Source organism: Fonsecaea monophora (assembly GCF_001642475.1).
Source record: "Fonsecaea monophora strain CBS 269.37 chromosome Unknown Scaff139, whole genome shotgun sequence".
In the NCBI taxonomy this organism is placed as follows: Eukaryota; Fungi; Ascomycota; class Eurotiomycetes; order Chaetothyriales; family Herpotrichiellaceae; genus Fonsecaea; species Fonsecaea monophora.
The window spans coordinates 159-16,808 of NW_019174070.1; the positions used below are offsets into that span (position 1 = coordinate 159).

Below are 16,650 nucleotides of genomic sequence, written 5' to 3' on the forward strand. Positions count from 1 at the left end.
TTGTTGGTGCATGCGCTGCTTGCTGTGCGCCGTCTGGGCGGGCGTCCCGCACGTGGGGGCGTACGGGCCCTGTTTTTTTTTTTTTTTTTTTTTTTTTTTTTTTTTTTTTTTTATTATCGACTCCTCATCACCACTCTACGCCTTTTCAACTCACACTTGTCCCTATGATTCGACGCCTACATTGTCAGCCAGACAGTCAACTATCCCATCATCACCAACATCAACATCAACAGGGGAGTTTCGTCTCAGTAATCAAACTCGGCCCCAAAGGCCTTCTTGATTCGATACGACTCAAGCGCGTACAGCACCCTCAACTTGACCCTCCACGCGTAGAACTTGACGTTGTCCTTCCACGTCCATGCGGTGGGATCGGTCTTGAAGTGCGGGTGGGTCTCGGAGGTGTTGGCCGATGACGATGACGGGGTGGGAGACGCCGGGCGCGCTGCTTCCAGGTCGTCGTCGGCACGCTGGTGCTTCGACCTGGATTTGGACTTGGAGTGGCGCTTCGGGAGGAATGACAGCGGGGATATCATGTTGCAAGCCTTTTTCCAACTTTTGGGAGTTTGGTTGAGGGTTTTTGGTGGTAGATGGGATGGGGTGGGGAATGGGGTTTGCTGTTGATCAGTAGAAACGAGTTGAATCGTCTGCTTGTTCAGGATGCTTGTAATTGATGATAGATTGGAGGGAACGGGCAGGTGTCGAGAGGTATATAAGGCCGTCGAGCGCGGGTTGAGGCAGGTCTATGGTCAAGGGCTGAGAACTGCCTTACGAGGTACTGCTCCGTGGCTGAGTGGTGCAAGGCATTGTCTGTGGAAGGCAGTTTGGGGCTGCCTCATTGAGACCCTGCCAACCGTGTCTCGAATCTGACTATGGTTCAATGTGCTTCGTCACTAAGGAAAAAGGTAGGCAGTGGTGCTGTGAAAGTCAGTGGCCTTACCCACTGCGGCTTTGTTGGACGCTTTGTGCAGCCTTAAGATCTTAACAAGGGGGCATTGAGCAGTTAATGAATTGAGATAATGAACACGGGCCATGTGCCGTACTTGAGAAAAGCAAAGAGTGTGGCTTTATGCAGATCGAAGTCCGAAACAGAAACACTGGGATAAACACGGGGCATGGTGCATAATATCTCATAAGGAAAAGGGTAGTGCTATGGTGGCCATAGCAGCTGGAGGTGGCTCTGGTATAGCGCCCTAGACAAAAGATATAAAATCATCTACAAAATTCAAAAGTGGGAGATACGAATAATAATAATATCTTATCTTGGCTCATGCTACACCTTACCATCTTTCACACCTTCCGGGTCAAGCCCTTCAAGAGCGCTAGGCAAACTCTCCACGAGTCCTCTACCTCCCATCTATTTTCTCAGTCCATCATTGTGCTAGACCCCCGGTCCCAGTCCCCCCTGGAGAATCCACTCGAAGTCGTGCGGCCAACCGGCGTTTCAATCTGTATCGATGGATACGACGATTACGACGGGAAGGATCGGCACGCAAGGTCCCATATTGAGTCCGCTGGAAGTAGTCAGTATCGAGAACGCCGATGACTTCTCGTTCGAGGCGCGCCCTATCGTCCTCACCTTGGGAATCAGGAGCAGAGTTCGTAGTGTCTGGGTCGGGGGAGGTTGTGGCACTAGTCTCGGCACCGGTAGCGTGAACATCGCCAGCAACAGGCTGCCACTTGGCCGGGTCAGCAGACGAAGCCCTCATACTGATCTTCATAAACGCCTTGGAAATCTGCTCCACAGGGTCAACGCCAGCCTCGGTCGAAGCACCATCCGGAGAGCCCTCAGTCGAGAGATTGGGAGTTTCCATGAGAGGCTCGGCAAATCTCTCGACTAGGTCTGGGTCTTTGTCGACTGTGGAATCGGACATTTCTGTCTTTGTCGGTTCTGATAGTTTGCTGTGAGTCTGCTGGAAAGGGCTTGGTTGATTTGCTGGTTGTTTGCCAGTGGAATGGTCGTTGAGGGTAGTACTGCGAGAGCATGACCTGGAGATGATGTTGTATATTTATGGAAATTGCCCCGTCAACTCGGAGCTCCCCAAGGCAGCTCTTCAAGACCCATACTCCTTTTCAAAGTGACTCCTTCAGCTGCCTTTCGTCGAAGCTAGGTCAAGCGATGAGGTTAATGGGGAGAAACATCTCTTTGTTACCCATTATGCAGCTGGACAAAGAATACAGGAAAAAGGAAGAAACACGCTTGTCCTCCAAATGACAGTGATCAGAGAAGGTTTGATTTCTGATGTCTTTCAACGTCAATGGAAGCGTGTTTTGTGATTACGGTGATACTTCAACTTTGCGAGGTGAAGTTGAATTGATATGTTGGTTCGGACAAGTAGAAAGTCCGGGGTGGGTCCATCATGTGACCCCCACTCAGCACAACCTGTGATTGGATGGTCGAGGTTCCAGGCAGAATGGTTGAACGACAAGTCACTGACGTCGCACCATGGACAGTTGAAATCCCCGACCTTTTGGTCTCGGGGTTTCTTCGAAAACATATCGTCCACTATGTCGATGACGGCGCAGTCCCTGAATAGCCCCATCCCGATAGCAACGGCTCCACCGTCCTCCCCCGGGAAGCCAAAGCGGGTGCTTGCATGTGTCCTCTGCCAGCAGCGAAAGGTCAAGTGCGACCGCATCTTCCCTTGCGCAAACTGTGTCAGGTCTCGAGTCCAATGTGTTCCCAGCCCCTTACTTAAGCGACGACTGAGGCGAAGGCCCCCACAGAAAGAGCTCCTGGAGCGCATAGCCAAGTACGAAGATTTGCTCCGTCAGAACAACGTCAAGTTCGAACCACTCCACAATGATATTGGATTGGAGAAAGGGAAATCCGTCGCCGGGAGTGGCTACGGCTCTGACGGTGAGCCTCCAGAAAATATGGACTCGGAGATGCAAACTCCCTCGACCACCAGCAGGTCCGGAAGAAGTTACGGAGTCAAGTATGCGTGTTCCAGGAATTGATCCATGGTAGCTGACTCTCCCAGAAATGTATGGCATGTCATGAGTCAAGGGGTACGGCCATGTCGCCTTATTTGTGAGCTCTTCTGACTGCTCCCACAGTTCCGAGACTCTGATAGTGACAGCGCCGCCTCTCATGAAAATGAGCTTGAAAGCGCTGTGAAAGACGTGTACGATCAATCAGTCGTAAGCGATGATAACCTTTTGTTCGGTGCCCGTGGCCCAGCAGTCAACCTTTCCAGTCTACATCCCGACCCAGTTCAAGTCTTCCGGCTGTGGCAGATCTACTCGGACAACGTAAACCCGCTGCTCAAGGTTACACACACTCCCAGCCTGCAGGGACGTCTCATCGAAGCTGTCAGTGACATTTCCAAAATCAGTCCAACCTTGGAAGCATTGATGTTCAGTATCTACTGTGTGGCGATCTCGAGCCATGCGACCGAAGACTGCCAGCGACTTTTCGAGTGCCCGAAAGAAGATCTTTTGATGAGATATCACTATGCCTGTCAACAGGCGCTGTTAAATTGCTCGTTCTTACGAACCAACGACCGTGATTGCTTGACTGCACTATATCTCTACCTGGTACGTATAACCAACAGCTGGTTTCACCCTCCTAACAGCGCCAGATCTCTGTCAGATCCAGTTCATTTCCTCAGTCCCTGTCATCTGTGCTTGCTGTGGTAATTCGCATTGCCCAACGCATGGGTATCCATAGTGAGTCGGTATTGGCAAAACACACGATATTTGAGGCGGAAATGCGCCGAAGATTGTGGTGGTCGCTGGTGCTATTTGATACTCGTGTCAGCGAGACCACAAACTCCAGGACTGCAACGCTAGATCCGACATGGGACTGCAAAGTTCCCCTCAATGTGAACGACTCTGACCTGCAGCCGGATATGAGGAGACCGCCAGTGACGCAGGGAAATACCACCGAAGCACTTTTTGCTGTCGTTCGTTGTGAACTGGGTGAAGTGATCCGCCATTCCTCGACCCATCTCGATTTTACTACCCCAGCCCTGAAGGTTAACGTCATTACTGCCCAGAGCGAGGCCGAAGGAGATGAAACTGAGCTAGTCAGGCTGGAGAAGATGATTGAGGACCGGTACCTCAGGCACTGTGACCAAGAGCACCCACTGCAGTTCATGACGATGTGGACGACACGCGCTCACCTGGCCAAATATCGCCTTCTGGAACATCAGTCTCGGTATTTTGGATCATCCTCACGACAGACAAATGCGCAGCGACACACCGCCACTTCTTATGCGCTCACAATGCTTGAATGCAACACCAAGCTCATGGCGTCACCGCTCACCAAGAGATTCCGTTGGCTCAACAAATTCTACTTCCCATTCCCTGCCTACATCCAAATCGTGCAAGAGTTGCGAAGCCAGCCGCTGAGCAGCCAGGCCTGTCACGCCTGGGAAGTCATGAGTGACAATTACAGTGCGTGGTTCGGGCCTCACTTTCGGGAAGACAGTCCTTTCTTCCGCCTCTTCACCAAGTTGGTACTGCAGGCATGGGAGGCGTACGAGGCAGCTCCCAAGCGACCTGAAGATGTCTTGATGACAGAGCCAAGAGTCGTCTCCTCCATCAAGCACGCACTCTCACAAATAGCCCTGCGTGCCAGGGATGTCGATACCGGCCTGCCGAGCATGCTGACGAGGAATCCCAACATTGACGATGGTGGTGGCGTAATAATGCCAAGTTCGATGCACATCACGCCGACGCCGACGCCGACGCCCATGGGGATGGGGTTCTGGGACCACGGCATGCCTTATAATAACATCAGCGACGGCGGCAACAACAACGAGATACAGGATGATTTCGCCCTTTTCAGTGGACAGATGGACGCGAATATCAATATGGCAGGGCAACCCGGACACCTCGACCCCTGGAACTGGACGGGATTCGGCGGACAGCCTGGCTGGGAGGGTGTTTGATCTTGATCTTGTACGGCACAGCGAACCGGCCACTCCACTCTGCTCACCGATTATTGCTATTCTGATTCTCTTACTCGCATCCAGAGTTTCAATTCAACTCAGTTCAATTCATTTCCATTCGTTCTAGTTCAGTTCCTCCATCAACAAGGCTTTGTGTCACTAAATCACTAGATGGTCATAGTTACGTCCCCAGACCAACCTATCTATCCCTCCGACTCCCTCGCCAGAAAAAGAGTGAGCAATTAAACAAGTAATACCTGTGCCGGTTAGTACTCACCCAGTCGGGGGAGAAATACAGAGGAGAACTTGACCTCAGAATCCTCATCTGCTCACTCTCAGTCCTTGAATTGTTCTTGTCGACTTGAAGCAGAAGTGTGCATCCCCTCTTCGCGGATCCGGCCGGCCGTTCACTGGCTTCGACTTCATGGGTTGAGGACGTGTCTTTGCGCGACGTGGCATGACGTACCGCCGCCGGGGGGACACTTGGATATATGTGCGGGAGAGGTATTCCAACTCGGGTAGATGAGGAGCGAGGAACGATCTATGGACAGACAGCACCGGGATAATCAATTCCATTGATCAAAAACACGGTGGCCGAGGTATTACTGCCCACGTATCTCATGTCAGATCACAACGATCTCAACCCTGATCAGGGTCTGTCAGAAGAACGGTTGCAGTGTACAGAGCAAAGGTTCCAGTACATCATGCGTGAAACGAAGAATTGGGACAGGACCAGGGTAGACTGGACTCCTCTTGCATTGCCCTCCATGCCCTGACTGGTTCTCGACACCCACCCACACCTGTGATTGCCTTCAGGACATATCCCTTCTCTCATGCCGATCGGCACTGCGTCACCGAATCTCTCTCTCAATTCCTACTCCCGTCTCTCCTTCGAGGACTCATTCACCCAATGATCTCCATCCCGCTAACTCCACTCATTCAGGATTCCCTACTGCTGAAACCGGTTGCGATTTGCGAAAGACTAAATGAACCTCGTGAACCCTCAGACCACGGGCCCCCCATGAGCTTGCTGTCGTACCACATGCGCCGGACCACCGTCCAATTTTCCAAGCACCCAAGTCCATCGTTGGGTTGGAAAAGGTCTTTAACATCGTCCCACTTCCGACTCAGTCCTATGCATGTTCTCTATATACTTTCCCACGTCACATCTCTCACGGGAAGCAAAGGTTTGTAAGAAACAGTCACTTCTTCTACCGACTGCAGAGCTTGTCCCTGGGGAGTCCGAACCAATGCAGCCAGGATCTTCAGGTCGTCCAAGTCTATGCAAGTCGGAGAAGCACTCCTAATAACGTATCGAAGCCTTCGGATTTTTGTTCAGTTTGTAGAGTGACTGTCTTTCGAGGAAGACCATTTGGAACAAGGCCGATCCAGGGCGACGAGTATGGGGAATGTTATATACCATTTCAGTGCCCCTGCGGCAGATTTCTCCAAACGCTGTCAATGGCGTCTTATTCAGCATATTAGATCCTGAGAGAGGGTCCCAGCCAGCAAGCAGATTTCGTATAGTCATGGTGGTGGTGGAGAGAAAGAGCGGGTCCCATTCCCTGGCGATCTGATGGCATACACGTCTGAGATTCTTTCTTGCCAAAGTGATGGTTACTCTTTTGACTTGGTGCTTTTTGTCGCACTGCCCCCATGCTTTCTCGGGCGGGATCGTGAGGAAACTTCTGTAGACCAGGAGTCGGATCTCTGCAGGAAGTTTAAGCGCTGGAAATGACTCGGTAGACGAGTGTCGCACATGGCCTCTTGGCTGGAGGAACTTTCGTGCCGTCACGGCTGGTGTAGGGGTTGTAGGAGTAGGACAGTAAACTCCCGAAGAGTTTGGCGGGTCTGAGTCTGGAGGAGTATACGGCAGCAGCGTAACAGCCAACTTCTTGAACATCATTTCCATCTGTGCCATCAAAACCGCTGCATCTCCCATTGGGCATTCGGACCTGTTGCAGCGCGAGCGATGACGGCTCGCAGTTTTAGAAGTGGCAATCGCAGTGCGTCGTCGGTAGGTCTGGCTTCTTGTATTCGGTGTTGCAACTGCGGTCGCCTTTCCAAGCACAGTAACGAGACCCTCATCTTCGGCTCGACAAGTTGCGGCCGGTTTCATGAGAGAATTTGAACATAGGGGAGGTCTTGTGCGAAGAATGACTCCTGGATAGAACACTGGAGGAAGAACGGACAAGCGTCATTTGCGTCCTACATGCAGCATCATATGGAAGATTGAAGACACCGCATCCCAACATTGAACTGGTTTATTTCCTGAAACTTGCCTTCACGGTCTTGTTCTCTGACTCACAACTGCCGCGACCCGTGGTTCGACGCGATTAGGCTCGAGCTTCGGGGGGACAGAGAAGGGAGAATCTCTCTTGCTGAAGCAGTAATAGATTAAGAGTGACAAACAAACCGTGATGTTTCCATGGAGCTGCTTGGTCATGGATTGAGATAGGCTGCGATATTTCATTTCTCACAACTGCCTCTGTCGCTATGTACTCCCGCAGCCTTTCTCAAGGTCGCTTCAGTCACCAGCATCTGATTTTCCCAGACAAAGAGAATGGCAGTTCGAGAGACAAAATCCGATGAGGATTTTGTGATAGGATAGTTACTACAGTACGGAAATTGAAGTTTCAGATTGGAGAGCGTTGATTAAATGGTCTCGACGCGCAGTAGCACTTTTGACATTTCTGCTCCTGAATCAGTCTCGGTCCCTTCACAGCCGTTCAGTCATAACATCCCCTTGATTACTATAGATCTCCATCCATCAGCATTCATAGTGTCCCCTGATAAGTCATGACCAAGGATATGATCGGTATTACAGTTCATCAGAGCCGTGGACGTCCTTGTCTCCCAATAATTCTCTCCAGGGATGTGCTGTCAGGCACTGGTTGCCCATTCCGATCGTCAGTTGGAATCCGCTGCGATGCAAAGGCCAGAAACACCGCTTCCCAATGACCATCCGGAAATCGTAAGAAGAAAGCTCCATCTTGTCCAATGCCATTGGGAAAGCCAACACTTCCTTGGTTCATATGTATGTCATGAATGCCGGAGCCAAAGGACGAACCATAGAGGTAGATGTCTGCACGCTGTCTGATGGCGTCGTCGAGGATGGGTCGGAGTTGATCGAGAATATCATTGTCAGGTCCGCTTTCGCGAAATGGCAAGATTCTCCCGTCGGGGACTCGGAGTAGGTTACGAGTGCGGATGTAATCGAGGGCAAGGTCGCGTGTGTCACGATCACGGGGATCAATCGGGTGGAAGCCGTAGTCTAGGTGTTCGAGGTCTCGAGTCACCAAGTGAGAGAAGTTATGGTTGAACCAGTAGACAAGTTCGTTCGGGTGGTCCTGGGATTTGACATTGATTGCTGCCTTCCGTTTGATCGTTCCGTGGTTGTCATCCTTGAAGGAAAGGTTGATGTGAGGAGTACGGTCATTTGGACCATCAACTTGGTAGGAAACAGGAATGCCCTTCCATACGCCGTAGTGTGGGATTGGCATGGCGTCTTGTTTGGATTACAATGATATGTGTGGCTAGATTTTGAGGAAAGAACAGAAGATAGGTTGCTGATAGAATGAAAAGCCCAGGTTACGCAGCCTTTATACTATTCAAACCACGGGGCTGCTTGCAGATTCGAGCTGACAAGCCGTCAGGCTGTCGGGGTCCCAATACTCAGTGCCACCAACACCATCGTATCCACGACCCATTGAGAGACAGAGTTGCCTCGTAGCCAAGGAGGCCTGATTCTGACACGAAAAGCCATGTCTTGGATGCCTACCTCTGGTGTGGCGGGAACAGAAACAGCGAAAGTCTTGAGTGCGGCATCTTTCGCAACCTTCTGCCTTACGGATATGCTTGTATTCTACTCTCATCCATTCGTAGAGGCTGTCACCGATTCTATGGATGGGATATAGTCATGATTTTTTGTTCAAGGAGTCCCATATGAGAGTATCCTTGTCTGCCTCTAAGAAGCAGTCTTGGTGGTGGAGGATTTGGAGGCTGGGAGAACAGGCCAAGGCAATCTGTACCACCTCAGTGACAGCAATCCCCACCTGTCAAACTGGAAGGAAGTGTGATGGACTCGGTCCAAGCACATTTGCCAAGATATGTCTGAAACTGATGGTAATCCTGAACTGGAACTATGAAACTCGCCGTGATTTCGTGGTGCTTTGGGACACGGCTGGATCTTGTTGAACGTAGAGAGAGAGGATGAGGCTGTCAAGGCAGGTAGGCAAGTGGCGTCCAATTGAGCTAGACTTCGCAGTGTTGCGTCAACGACAAGCATGGTTCCTCCTGCATGATGGATAACTCCTTCTTGACTGGTGGGTGGGTGCACCTGGTTGTGGTTGTTACACACCAAAACCTCCGAGCACCTTCCTGTCACTTCAGCCGCAGAGTCTGGAAGGACAGGGTAAAGAGGGGGGATTCGCAGTGCAGTGGCTGCCGAGGGGAGGTTAAAGGTTGTTCAAGGTCGAGAGCCCGCGGAAGGTGCGATCGGTTGACATGTGGAAGGCACAGACAAGAGAGTCTGAGGTGAAAGTGACAGGCGGTGTCACTCTTGACATTGTAATTCCAACTGACCATCCATGCAGCACAACACACCGACTTTGCCTTGTGGAGCTGTAACAAAGCAACGAGTTCGTGTTGAGTTCGTGTCCAGGTCTAGGCTGAGGTCGTCTTCACATCCCTCGCAGCCCAATGGACCAATCGCAGGAGCAGCCTCAGCTGCGGCTGGACTCGTCCAACACGAACGTTTCCCCCCCAGAGTCTGTGGCTTCAATCAACTCCCAGGTCGGACTCAGTCCCTCTGCTCCCGGTGCTCCTCCTGCTCGACCCTCACGATCCTGTTTGTCCATCACCAGGGCCAGAACAGAGCGTCAACAAGGGTACAGACGTCCCTTCACCTGCACCCCAGATGCATTTAAAGACCTCGTCCACAGAAGCCTCCAGGGCATTCAACAGTTCATTCAATCTCTATCCTGCATCCCTAAGAAAAACACCCAATCGGCTAACACTCTATCGGCATCTACTATGGGGACTGCTCAAGTACCGGTGAAATCCGTCACTGCCATTCCACTGAAGCAAGGCTGGGACGAGGGAGCATTCACCTCCGAGCTGCTGAACAAATCAATCGTGCCACGGGCTATCTCTGCTGCCGACACAGACAAGAAGATCACCCCTCCAAAAGATGTTGGGAAGCCTCCTCCAATTCAGGCTGGTACCTATCAAGGAACAAAGTTGGCCTTGACGCAGATGATGAAACGCATCGAAACAAGGTATTCCCGGGAAATGTCTTCTCTACTATAGTCGACGGGATACTAAACAGACACAGATTTGAATCCTTCTTCGATGTGGCCGGCTTTGAGACCAGCGTCCCGTTGGCCCTAGCTGTCGACCCGAAGTCTCTCTACACGTTCCAGAAGCCAGGCAGTGACAACTACCCACCGCATCTGGACATCATACCCAAAGTAGATCAAGTCAACTTGCTCAAGATTTTCGATTTCATGAGGCTTCTTGACACTGGAACCCTTGTGGGCACACTCCTCCCGGACACTATCCTTGATTTTATCCACGACCATCCGGAAGGTTTCACAGTTGACAGCATCGAGGCACGCAACAACGAGCTTCATAAGAACAAGGAAGACATCTTTGACGAGGAGAATATTGGCAATCGTCCTGACTGGTGGACCGATGCTGTATTTGCTCAACAACAATTTGTGGGCACAAATCCTACCACCATCGAGCAAGCCTCGTCCGAGTGGCTCAAAGACTTTACCGATGCCGCCCAGTCAAATACTGAAATTCAGAATCTCCTGTCGACTGGGAATCCCAAATCCTTCTATGTCCAGGACTGCAGTTACTTCCGAACCGCCATTGGGGCAGATCAGCAGGCCGATATGATTTCCAATGATGGAATGAGACGTCTATGCGCTTCGGTGACTCTCTTTCAACTCACAGATGCCGGCGCTCTTCATCCACTGGCTATAGCTGTTGACTACAAAGGCAGCCTTGCAAACTCTGTGGTCATCTTCAACAAGAGGTCTAGTCCATCTAGCCCTGAGTCTAAGGACGATTGGCCATGGCGGTATGCAAAGACATGCGCCCAAACCTCAGACTGGTTGAGACACGAAGTCACAGTGCATCTTATCAATACCCATCTGGTGGAGGAGGTCACCATTGTGGCGGCACATCGCGCCTTCTCAACAGACCACCCAGTGTATCGCCTTCTCCAACCTCACTGGCTTAAGACCTTGTCGGTCAACGCAGCAGCTCGGGCAACCCTCGTTCCAAACATCATCGTCAAGATAGTGGGTATCACAGATCCCCAACTCTATGCTTTCCTAAGGGATGGGTACAAACGCTTCGACTGGACAGCAAAATACGTGCCAAATGATTTGGCATCGAGAGGCTTTCCACCTGAGGAACTGGCCAGCAACCCAAAGTTTCATAACTATGCTTATGCACGGAACATGATTCTCATGTGGCAGACTCTTCGCAAGTTCGTGTCGAGTGTTCTTGCCATTGACATTCACTCCGATGAGCAGGTGGAAAAGGACGAGCAGATTGCTAGCTGGATCAAGGAGATGCAAGATGACAATGGAGGACAAATGAAGTCCTTTCCGGAGATCAAGACTTTCGAAGACCTCGTCGACGCCGTCACAATGTGCATCCATATTGCCTCGCCACAGCATACCGCCATCAACTATCTCCAAAGCTACTACCAATCATTCGTTATCAGTAAGCCCTCGGCTTTATTCTCACCATTGCCAAAGAGCCTCGACGATCTCAAGACATATGAGGAAGAAGACTTACTAGCCGCTTATCCGATCAAGCACGCCCGTGAATGGTTGCTGGCATCTCACGTCCCTTATCTTCTCAGCTACAGAGTGGCAGAGGAACAGAACATGCTCAATTTTGCCCTCTCCACAGCCAAGCTTGCATCACTCAACAACCAGACTCAGCTTGCGGCAGCAGCTGCACAGCTGTATGCGGATCTAATGCAGCTGGCGGAGGTATTTAAGATGAACAGCAAAGACATGGATGATAAGAACAAGTCTTATGATGTGATGGACCCCTCAGCGACGGCGGTCTCGATCTTGTTGTGATCGGGGTGTGTCGTATGGAAAGACGAACAGATTGCCAGGTGAACAAGATGCGAGTGGACCAGGAGAGTGATGAAAACTAGAAAGCATGCTTAATAGTCATGATAGTAGATTTACTCAATAAGACCAGCACGAACATGAATCTTTCTGGTTTTGTTGGGTCCAACACTCTCCACGCGTGCATAATCATCCTCGGCGAGAACGACGATGATTATGCAAGGCTGAGGGAATGTCAGGGGGAGATCGGCATCTGCCCCTCACGTCGGCAATTGAGTCATCAACACTTCATTTGCCGACCAATCGTAATTCTGAGAAGACGATCGCATCGCCATGCATTACTAGTTTTGTTATTTCAAACACCGGACGCCGGGAGAGAGAGTTACACCAAGAAAGATTCTGCATCGTGAGAAGCGTGGCATTTTTCCTCAGACGCGGTTTGTGTCGATAAAGTTGTGGGAAGATATCCTGAGGAAAACTATAGGCAAGAGGCGTCTGAATCCTTGACCTGTTTGAAACAGCCCGCACCAATGGAGGCGTTGACGAGGATGTTCTCCCTTGCCGGCAAAACGGCCGTGGTCACAGGCGGGACTCGAGGCATTGGGGCAGCTATGGCTATCGCCCTGGCTGAAGCCGGCGCAGACATCATTCTTATCCAGGTGAGTGAGAAGCGGTCGCGGAGCAGAAGGGAGAGTGTCGTTCTGTTTCGTTTTGAAGAAGATGCCACTCCTGTGGGTGGAAAACATGCTGATCATGACATGTGCTCGAAAAGCGGGACGAAAGCAACAAGAACACACACAATAGAGTCCAACAACTGGGGCGAAAGGCCACAATCGTCACGGCTGACCTGTCCGACCAGACATCGGTGTCCAGGATCATTCCGGACCTGGTAAAAGCCGGCCATGACATGCACATCCTGATCACTTGCGCGGGGGTTCAGAAACGACATCCCGCACACCAGTTTCCCCTGGACGATTGGAATGCCGTGCTACAAGTCAACCTTACGACGGTATTCACGTTATGCCGCGACTTCGGCGCCTATCTCTTGTCAAAACCTGCGCCTGCCTCACCGTTGCAGTCACGGGGAGCTATCATCAACGTGGCCTCGCTCTTGACGTTCCAAGGGGGAATCACCGTGCCGGCATACGCGGCGTCCAAGGGCGGTGTTGCTCAGCTAACGAAAGCGCTCAGCAACGAGTGGGCCAAGGAGGGGATCAACGTCAACGCCATTGCGCCGGGGTATATCGAGACGGACATGAATGAGGCATTGATCGCAAACGAGACACGAGCGAGGCAGATTCTCGAGAGGATCCCCGCGGGACGATGGGGCACGCCGGAGGATTTCAAGGGTGCGGTGGTGTTTTTGGCCAGTGATGCCAGCCGGTATGTGAGTGGTGAAGTCTTGACCATTGACGGCGGGTGGATGGGACGGTGATATGGGTGGAGCAGAAGAAGTGGGCACACTCGAGAATTCTGTTCTTCTTTATACAGCCCGAGCAAGCTCTGCCGGGTTCCAAGATGCTTTGTTCAGTTCATTTCGAGGCGCAAGGAGAGGGAGAAAGTCACTGCAGCAAACAATGTTGAAATGACGCACTAATGACAGGAATCTGGACGTCATTAGAAATATATGTAGGCAGGTTTGCCGGCACTTGTCAAGCCTGTTTCCTCTTCCGCCCTCACCTCGTCTACAACAAATTACAAACGACATGGGCGGCTCATTCGATTGCCAAATGGCGAGATCCAGCTCTATGGATACCGCCTTGCCTCACTGCCCAGCTCTGTGACATAGAACCTTGTGGCGTGAGATATGCGCAACACCGTCACTAGCTATCATGGCAGTTTCACACAGAGGATTCTACCGGTACCTATTCATGTCGCATCACGGCCCAGACATGTTCCAGCAGTCCCCTTGTGAGCTATCAAGCCCGTTGTCTCTGGTACAAAGGTGGTCAAATACCAAGAGAAGGGCTTGGTCGTCTGCTTTCACCACGATAAGGTGCCCTTTGTTGTCTTGCCATCCTCCGTCCTCCAAATCATGTCCTCTCAACTTGGCTTGAACAGTGAGAAACAGCGAGAAGCGTCGTGTTTTCGGAATAGCTGCCTGTTCCTGCTCAATAACGCTCAATCGGCCCTGCGTTTATTGAGCAATGCACCTCGATGCTGTCCTGCTGTTAATTAGCGCCGTGTACAAAGCACGTGTGCGCCAGTGTTATTGAGCCAGTTATTCAGATGTCAACGTCAACGGGAGGCAGTGATTGAGACACCATGATCACAAGTCTACAAAAGCAGCTGACTCTTTTTGTCTGCTCCTTGTACCTCCGGTGCAGTGGTTTCATTCTTCAAGACAAGGTAGTTGTTGCACTTCAAAGAACTGCTTTGTTAACTCTCTTTGAAGCAGTTGAGAAACGAATGCATAGTTCTCCTTCACATTGATCTGTTGACTCGAGACAAAAGGCCCATATCGTCTTCTCATCCCTGGACACGGCACAAACATCCATCTCGAACCCTGCAATCATAACCTTGAAACAAATCAGACCGAAACAAAATGGACAAAATCGGCCGTTTACTTTCAAATGTGCTCGACACAGCTACGCAATTGCTGCGGAGCCATGCAAATGACCATATCAGCCAGCATCGGGGCCATCACTCCAGACGAGGTCTAAGCGATGGCAATATAAGTCTGCGAGCTGCCCGCAGTTCCTTCAACATCACCAAGCCCAATATCACTTTTTCCAACGTTGTGGTACCTGGCGGAAAACCTTCCACCGCTCCTCCTTTCTACACCGGCTTGAACGGAGTCAATCTGGAGATGGATACTCAGTTAGTCCGGATGCTGTGGCTTTCCATCATCGTCGCACTCACGATTGTGTTTGCCCTGCGACTGTCACAGCTATTTGTGTCTTACATCCGCAACATCTACTGCATGACCACAGAAAAGTCCTCGCAACAAAACTACTATGCTGTGGATCACTTTAGTATTTGGAGTTGGCTAAAGAAACATGTTGTCTATGCTCCGCTCTGGAAGAAAAGACACAATCGCGAGTTCCAGCTATCCGGTGCAGTCAACTATGGCACGCTACCCAGCCGCATCCACTCCATCCTCCTCATCGCCTATGCCATCACCAATTTGATTTACTGTCTGTTACTCGACTGGAAGAATCCACAGAGAGGGGCGCTCTACGCCGAACTACGTGGACGAAGCGGCATCTTGGCCACTGTCAACCTCATTCCCCTGATTGTGCTTGCCAGCAGAAACAACATCGCGATACCACTCCTGAGGGTCAGCTTTGACACATTCAATCTCTTTCATCGATGGATCGGCAGGCTGGTGGCCGCTTTATCGGCCATCCATTTCTTCGCCTGGCTGGCTGCGTATAAGCTTGCCAAGGGAGATCAAGCAACAATCAGAATCTTCCGAGGTGCTCCCTTCCTCTACTATGGACTCCTAGGACTAATTGCGATAGTCCTGCTGCCACTGCATTCGTTGTCGCCCGTCCGACACGCCTTCTACGAGACGTTCCTTCACCTTCACCAGAGCCTGGCATTTCTGGCGTTGCTCGGCGTGTATATTCATCTGGATATCATGCGTCTGCCTGCCTATCCTTCGATCTTAACGGCAATTCTTCTCTTCTTCACGGAGAGACTTTGGCGCTTGGGCACTCTCGCATATCTGAACTACTCTCGGTCGGGCGGCACCACAACTGCCTATGTGGAAGCTCTGCCAGGTGATGCCTGTCGTGTCACCTTTCAATTGCCACGGCGTATCACGATCCGGCCCGGCAGTCACATGTATGCATATCTCCCATCTATCTCGCTGTGGATGTCACATCCATTATCCGTTGCATGGACGAATGTCGAGTCGGAACCCCCCGTTTGTGGCCACAATTTTGAATTGCAAAGACCATCGACCCCGAGCTCTCTGGAAAGCCAATCCATCTTCAAGTCGCCGTCCAAAGCACCCACGACCGTCTCGCTGATCACGGTTGCACGCACTGGCATGACGAGGCAACTCTATGAGAAGGCTCGCGCTGCTCCTGGGCGTAAGCTTGAACTCCGTGGATTTCTGGAAGGCCCCTATGCGGGCCACGACTCGCTCGTCAGTTACGGCACAGTTGTCATGTTCGCAGGGGGTGGTGGCATCACCCATCATCTCATTCAGATCCGGCACCTCCTAGCAGGAGCACGGGCGCAGACCGTGGCGACTCGTAAGATTGTGCTTGTCTGGTCAATCCGCGACACCGAGTGTATGGAGTGGGTGAAGCCTTGGATGAACGAGATCTTACATATGGAAGGCCGACGAGAAGTTCTCATGATCAGAGTGCATGTGAGCAAGCCGACGAGGGCGATCAATCATAGCAAAAGCAAGCCCACCATGCAGATTGTCCAGGGCAGGGCCGATCCTGGAGCCGTGCTAGACGAGGTGATTCCGGAAAGGGTTGGTGCGGTCATGGTAAGTGTTTGCGGCCCGGGTGCGTTGGCCGACGAGGTGCGAGCGGCAGTGAGGGACAGGATACATCAGGGCAATTTGGAGTTGAATGAGGAGAGTTTTACGTGGTAACTGTAAAGGACCAGGTTGAGGATAGGAATACATATGAAAGGATGAAAGATGGTCTCTGCCTCTTCAAGCATTTCGTAAGAATGCTCTGGCCTTA

At 51.4% G+C, this 16,650-nt stretch overlaps 7 protein-coding genes across 7 annotated transcripts; 4 read left to right on the forward strand and 3 right to left on the reverse strand.

Annotated features, from left to right (window-relative positions):
• Positions 1–1,370: 1,370 nt before the first annotated feature.
• AYO21_10985 (hypothetical protein) lies at positions 1,371–1,871 on the reverse strand (the record flags this gene model as incomplete). Its single annotated transcript, XM_022660888.1, has 1 exon — positions 1,371–1,871. One exon carries the CDS (start codon positions 1,869–1,871, stop codon positions 1,371–1,373), a length of 501 nt encoding a protein of 166 aa, XP_022506775.1.
• Positions 1,872–2,505: 634 nt separating this feature from the next.
• AYO21_10986 (hypothetical protein) lies at positions 2,506–4,895 on the forward strand (the record flags this gene model as incomplete). Its single annotated transcript, XM_022660889.1, has 5 exons — positions 2,506–2,936; positions 2,982–3,009; positions 3,058–3,537; positions 3,599–3,669; positions 3,761–4,895. 5 exons carry the CDS (start codon positions 2,506–2,508, stop codon positions 4,893–4,895), a joined length of 2,145 nt encoding a protein of 714 aa, XP_022506776.1.
• A 1,303-nt stretch (positions 4,896–6,198) lies between these two features.
• On the reverse strand, positions 6,199–7,014 carry AYO21_10987 (hypothetical protein; the record flags this gene model as incomplete). Its single annotated transcript, XM_022660890.1, has 1 exon — positions 6,199–7,014. One exon carries the CDS (start codon positions 7,012–7,014, stop codon positions 6,199–6,201), a length of 816 nt encoding a protein of 271 aa, XP_022506777.1.
• A 712-nt stretch (positions 7,015–7,726) lies between these two features.
• AYO21_10988 (hypothetical protein) lies at positions 7,727–8,398 on the reverse strand (the record flags this gene model as incomplete). Its single annotated transcript, XM_022660891.1, has 1 exon — positions 7,727–8,398. One exon carries the CDS (start codon positions 8,396–8,398, stop codon positions 7,727–7,729), a length of 672 nt encoding a protein of 223 aa, XP_022506778.1.
• Positions 8,399–9,929: 1,531 nt separating this feature from the next.
• AYO21_10989 (hypothetical protein) lies at positions 9,930–12,004 on the forward strand (the record flags this gene model as incomplete). Its single annotated transcript, XM_022660892.1, has 2 exons — positions 9,930–10,174; positions 10,231–12,004. The coding sequence occupies 2 exons, from the start codon at positions 9,930–9,932 to the stop codon at positions 12,002–12,004; spliced, it is 2,019 nt and encodes a 672-aa protein (XP_022506779.1).
• Positions 12,005–12,528: 524 nt separating this feature from the next.
• Positions 12,529–13,433, forward strand: AYO21_10990 (hypothetical protein; the record flags this gene model as incomplete). The annotated part of the gene is made up of 2 exons (XM_022660893.1): positions 12,529–12,657; positions 12,771–13,433. The coding sequence occupies 2 exons, from the start codon at positions 12,529–12,531 to the stop codon at positions 13,431–13,433; spliced, it is 792 nt and encodes a 263-aa protein (XP_022506780.1).
• Positions 13,434–14,543: 1,110 nt separating this feature from the next.
• AYO21_10991 (hypothetical protein) lies at positions 14,544–16,556 on the forward strand (the record flags this gene model as incomplete). Its single annotated transcript, XM_022660894.1, has 1 exon — positions 14,544–16,556. The coding sequence occupies one exon, from the start codon at positions 14,544–14,546 to the stop codon at positions 16,554–16,556; it is 2,013 nt and encodes a 670-aa protein (XP_022506781.1).
• Between the last annotated feature and the right edge of the window lie 94 nt (positions 16,557–16,650).